The 6,000-nt window shown below is 39.3% G+C and overlaps 1 protein-coding gene across 5 annotated transcripts in view; it reads left to right on the forward strand.

Moving 5' to 3' along the window:
* LOC110065660 (putative ATP-dependent RNA helicase DDX60) overlaps positions 1 to 6,000 on the forward strand; it is a 53,717-nt gene that overhangs the window by 9,550 nt on the left and 38,167 nt on the right. For all 5 annotated transcript variants that reach the window (XM_089280468.1, XM_089280469.1, XM_089280471.1 and 2 more), the window contains 5 exons: positions 3,400 to 3,497; positions 3,762 to 3,860; positions 4,136 to 4,265; positions 5,143 to 5,312; positions 5,800 to 6,000. The exon at positions 5,800 to 6,000 is cut by the window's right edge and continues 194 nt beyond it. In XM_089280468.1, coding sequence (XP_089136594.1) covers positions 3,401 to 3,497; positions 3,762 to 3,860; positions 4,136 to 4,265; positions 5,143 to 5,312; positions 5,800 to 6,000 — 697 coding nt within the window. In that variant the 5' untranslated portion in view covers position 3,400. The remainder of the gene's footprint in view (positions 1 to 3,399; positions 3,498 to 3,761; positions 3,861 to 4,135; positions 4,266 to 5,142; positions 5,313 to 5,799) is intronic.

A 6,000-nucleotide genomic window follows, 5' to 3' on the forward strand; every position in this document is an offset into this window, starting at 1 on the left:
AAATACTATTTCAGATGAGTGGTATGTTAAGAAGCTGCGATTATATACTTGCACTGCACGGAGGATGCTTTTCTTTTCGTTCCGCATCGCCTTCAGCCGCCATTTTGAATAACTATACTGAATAAAACAACCGCTGTAAACAAAAAGCGTAGACTCAAATCAAATCAAATATTCTGTGGACAACTCAATCTTGCTCCCATGTGATTCAGTAGCTCAGTCTTTCTCGAACAGACGAAATGACCTTCAGGATGTTACTCATGATTTGTTTTGCTTGTTTTGTACCGAAAATTATGGCACAGAAGCAGCTAGTCTTCTGTTTTTTTCCTGAGTGTATCAAAATGAAATAGAAATGGGAATGAGGATAAAGGTATGGGACAGCAAGAAATTCCAACGACTACACTACAAAAATTCAGAGTGGAGTGGAAGCAGTAGTATTCTTGGCTGGCCTGGGCTATAATTATGTGGAAATTTTTGTGGTTTTGTGAGACTCAGTATATGGTAGTCTATCGAAGCTTCCTCCTCCTTTGTTACTGGAGTATGGACCAATTTTGAAACAGTACACTTGGACAAATCATTAACAAAGTCGCTATTAAGCCCACTATGCCACAACATCCCAGAGACTGTCCCTTTAGCAACAACAACAACAACAACAACAACAACAACAACAACAACTTTATTCTCTAAATAATTCAGTATAGTTATTCAAAATGGCGGCTGAAGGCGATGCGGAACGAAAAGAAAAGCATCCTCCGTGCAGTGTAAGTATATAATCGCAGCTTCTTAACACTCATCTGAAATAGTATTTTTTAGGGGTAGTCCATTTGGGTAGTCCATTAGGGTAGTCCATGGACTAGGGGTCAGTGTTTTGTCCATCACCAATTTAAAAGGCAGCTACATATTTGCTTTGTGTACATCTAACGCGAGGTTTTTTAAATCTGAAAAGTAAAGTACGTGCACGTGTAAAAGGGTGACGCCAGGATAAGCATTTTATAAATTAGGTAAAGCGCCCGGCATATGAAACCTTTTGAAGAAATACGATACACTCGAAAATGAACAACATATGGGTCACATGGCGGAGTCTTTGTCTGAGCAAATGGGAAGCTTGCTTCGTATAAATCCACGCAAATTATTTTCTTTTGTTCGGGTTTTCAAATGTTAAGGCTCTCCGTTACAAATGTATTTTAACTATAATTCTAGATGAGTAATGTAACCCACCATATAGCCCGCTCTTGAAGGAGTTTCTCTAATTTAATTACCCGGCTGGTCCTAGAGGTTTTTATTGATTTTTCTCCGCATGAAAGAGCTGCGAGTAGCCGCGAAGCGGGGAACACTAGTCGCGAAGCGGCGAGAAACAAAAACTTCTGGTTACCTTGGACTTGAATCTTAAGGGTGCTTTCCATTATGCTAAATCGACCGGTCAGAGATCAGTAGGAATACCCGAGGAAAATGGAACGACATTTTCCGATTAAACCGGACCGACCGATAGGAGTGGATCGTACTATTTTTTTTAATACCTTTTCCGAATTCGCTAATTAGGGCAAAGAACCGGTTTGTCAATAATGGGAAACACCCAATTTCGGTCAGAATATTCCGACCGAAATAAGTGGACCACCTCCAGAGGTGATCCCAAATATTCCGGTCAGAAGAAACCGAAACGGACCTTTCCATTTGAATTCCGACCGAAATTTCCAGAATCTTTGGCATAATGGATGGCACCCTTACTTTCATGCAGACGCCAGGGTCAGGATCTGACCCTCGGACTCGGATTGGTTGATATTTTTACATACACGCAAATCAATATGATTGGTTCGTTTGATTGGTAATACCGAGGGGACGGTAGGGATATCTGTCATTGCACTTCTTGAGGTAAATTTTGCCTCTACCAGGGAAGGGATTTGGCTGTAAAATACTTGAGTTCTCAGTTTATACACGTTCAAGATTCCACCTGGGATTCGACATGGATTATGTTTCTAACAGTGCCTTCGACGAAATTTTGACCTTGGTACTCGAGGAGCGTTTTCCAGAGATTGAACATCAAAAGAAAGCCTTGCTCGCAGTCATAAATCGCAAGGATGTGTTCGCCTTACTGCAGTTTGAGCAGTGAAGACGTCGACGAGAATAATCTGCTCAGAGAAGCTTATGCCTTTCTATTCGGAAGTCCCGAGTCCTTCTTACAAAACGAGAAGTGGAGAAACATGCTCCGTAGTAATGTTTAACAAGACAGAACCTTAGCGATCGTTGCGGAGGAAAACACTTTCGCAAACACGCGCGCTAACCCCGGCCAAGTAGGTCAAGTGATACCACTCTTCACCACCTGAGTGGAAACATTAGCGGCTGATAAGAACGTGATTGCTACGTTGCCATTGGTCGCTTTTGTAATTAACAGCCTCGCCGCTTTGCGAAAAGAAGAAAAAACAAGAAAAATCTCTGGGATCAGGGTATAATTTAATTGTGATTTTGTTCACAGACGTCTCGTACATTGGAGATCTCCGCCAGCAGGTTACTAAATGTTTATGTATTTCTTTTAGGTGTTTAATTAGGTTGATTTGTATTAGTTCCCACTGGGATAATCAGGCCTTTATATACCACTCCTTTTGAACATCACACCACTTGACGCCGACCAGGTTACTCTAGGCTGTTTTTTCTTATTGTTAAGATCGTTGTTTAAAATAGCGTGTGACATTTTCTTATATTCTCTGGCTTGTAACCTGTATTCAGCGTGTCTCAGATTCTCGTAAATAAACTCGATCATTGCTGGCGGCTCCCTCCACTATTTGTTGTATTTCTTGTCTCCTCTACTTACAATAGATATGTTTTCTGTTCGGCTAAGCGAAGCGAAATAGAATAGAAAATCCAGTTTTTGTGTAAGTCGACCTTAGAAATAGACATATCTAAATTCCATTTGAAACATTTAACTATAAATGATTGATATACAGCATGATGATAAATAATATATAATTTTTAGATTACGAACAGTGGCTTTTTGTTCCCGAAATTGTACCCGCGACTGGAAAAGTTAAAATTAGGCAAATTCAGGAGGGAAACGAGAAGGGTTTGAGGCGATATTGGCGTCGCATGCCAAGAAAAGAAAGAGACTGCTCGCAGTCAAAATCATTTTGCCCTCTAGTATTGAAGCCCAGAAGCGCCGAGGAAAGTATCTGAAAATTGTCTTGCTGGTTTCAAATGAAAAACTTATGACCATCCCTTTTGGTTTTAGCGCAAGTTCATCATTGATTCGGGAAAGGGGTTATTTATTTCTCGTTTTGTTAGTACCACAACTAAGGAGCCTTACTGCACATGACAATGTCCCAACTGATCCGTGATAATGTACCCGCGACCTACGGCCTGCGACCCGCGCTGATTAGACTCCCTACTAAATATTGTACTTTTTTGATTCAGAATGGCGGAAGGAGGTGAAGAGTACTATTCCTCGTCCGATGACGATTCTGATGTTTCTCTGTTTGACTTAGATGAGGACGATGACGATGCAGATTGTGGTAGGAACTTTTGCTGTGGTAGGAAGCGTTTTCAACGTCCAATGCGCGCAAGCGCTACTGAGCTGTCACTTAAGTTTGTGCCTTAGCCTTGGTTTCTTAGCAATGCCACTGAGCAACGGAAGGCGAAAGCTGCCGAATCCTGACGTTTCACTAAATGATATATACAGCCATAGAATGATCAGCCATAGTTTAATTCTGTTACCCAAACTGCAATATATCTTCATTCTTGTCAAAAATAAGAAACTTTTGTATTTATTAACGTAGTTGACAGGGAGGATCCTGTCCAGCCCGACGATGACGGAGAGCAGGTTATTGATGAAAAAAAATTTAAAAAGCAGCACGATGCCGAGTTCTTCAAAGAAAGTAAGTAATAAAATTACGGAAAATGGTCGTGTGACATCAAAATCAGTTCTAAACCGAAAAAAAAAAAAAAGAAAAAAGAAAAAGAAAAAGCCTTTTCGGCTCAAAGGCAAACATTTTGCAGGGAAAAGATGTCTATTCTGGGGTGCATGAATTACAAGGTAGATCTTAATGGGTTCTGTTAATGGAATTTACTTTAATTCTGTATTTTAAACAATTCGATGAGGAGGATCACTCTTTACCATTATAAGGTACTCTAATTGGCATGTTAACTGCAGTTGCAGAGCAAGATGAGCCACAGGAAGATGTTGCTAAAAACGATGAAAATCACGACAAACCACGACTTAATGTTTCCATGTCCTTGCGTTACGTCAGTGGATATTTCTACGAGAGAAACGTGACACCTTTGTAAGTACGATTTCTTTACATATAGAGTAAAAGGTCAGTTTGAGATAATAAAATAAATAACTAAATAAACTCTATTTGAGTGTCACATGTAGGGGTTTGGAATAGTGTACCAAAAACACCACAATAGAGTGTGGAACGTACACAAGAAACCTACGTATAAGAACCTAGGATTTTCCAAACTGGCCTAAAAAGCTTGTCACATAATTGCTTTTTACTGGAGATTTAGGCCATGAAGGTTCCTAAATAGGTTGTTATTTACTAAGGAGAAAAAGGTGCTTATTCCTGGTGCACGAACTAAACTAAACGGGTGTGGTCGTTCCTTATAAATAAGAAATATTTTATAATGCTACAAAAACACTAAATGATAAGCAAATACATATCTTTTATTATAGGTCCTCTGATTTTGTTATGTTTTTTTTTTCGAAAATAAGAACATGCTTGAATTTTTAGGAACAACAGGTAATTATATAATGGGCATTTCAATTCCAAAATTATAACCTAAATGAGTGGCAATTCATCACTTTATGGGAACGTTATATCTACATTTAATTAGTAAGTCAGCCTATTTTACAGCAGGTTCCTCAAGAATGGTAAACATTTTGTATTTAGCTTGTCTTTTTGATGTTTTTAAAAGAGTGCTTTTCGTTAAACGTGCTGGTATTTAAACATATACACTAAAATTCAAAAGGAAATGAAAGAGAAAATTGATACGGTAGAAAAATGTAGAAGAGTGTTCTCTTGTGGAAAAGACTTTTCTACATTTTTCTACCGGATCAATTTTATTCTTTTCTATCTTTTGAATTTAAATAATTCATTTTAAGTGCCACGCGCGGAAGAACAATTGATCTGTTTTTGTTCATTCTTAAAATTTTTTTAGGCATTTAAACATCCTGTCAGACTTTGTGGATGCGGAGATTTTCCTGATTGATGGTGATTCTTTGCTTTTGGAACTTTTCGGAGAGGAGAGCCTTGATTGGCGTCATGGTGGACAGTTTCTGCACCTCACCTATCTATTGGAGCGCTTTTTACAATACTTCACAGACAAAGGTTAGACCGCGGTTGCAGACAAAGCCGTTTGCACAGCTCCGTGGCTAATCTATCTGTGTTAGGATGGGTAATTGAATTGTGCAGTGTTAAAATTGGAAGGAAACGATATGTATAGTTTTTGTTTCCTTCGCTCAGTGGGTAGTTATATTACTTAATGCCTAATCGTACCTCTTTGGTACACATATCAGTGGAGTTTGTTTGAGCCATGGTTAATGTTTCGGCGAGATTAATCGAGCCAAAATACCCATGGCGAGACCAAACGACCTTGATATGCCGCCGAAGCGTACCGTGATAATAATATCGTAGCCATATCTGGCCACTGACTTGATATCATAGGACATCAGAACGTACGGCTTCAGTGACTGGCTAATTGCGAATTTGGGTATGGTAGTAACTGAAAGTGATGACAAGGTTTCTTGTTTTCTTTAAGTAGAATGCAATACATTATGACACAATTGTCTGATTGGTTGTTTCCTTGACAACATAGGCGGCGTTTTTCACATCGTCTTTTTCAAAGACATGGAGATCATCTGGAAGACTCAACCGTCCATGTTGCTAGCTCGCCAAGCTCTTATTCTTCATCTTAAGCACAACACATCATTCACCGTTGTCACTTCGATCAACAATTTCTGGGAAAAGGAATGGCAAGTTTACATTAGCGACAAACTGCCTGCATTTCTGCTGCTAA

Source organism: Orbicella faveolata, unplaced genomic scaffold (assembly GCF_042242905.1).
Source record: "Orbicella faveolata isolate gen_17 unplaced genomic scaffold, um_ofav_v1 contig_47, whole genome shotgun sequence".
Taxonomy (NCBI): domain Eukaryota; kingdom Metazoa; phylum Cnidaria; class Anthozoa; order Scleractinia; family Merulinidae; genus Orbicella; species Orbicella faveolata.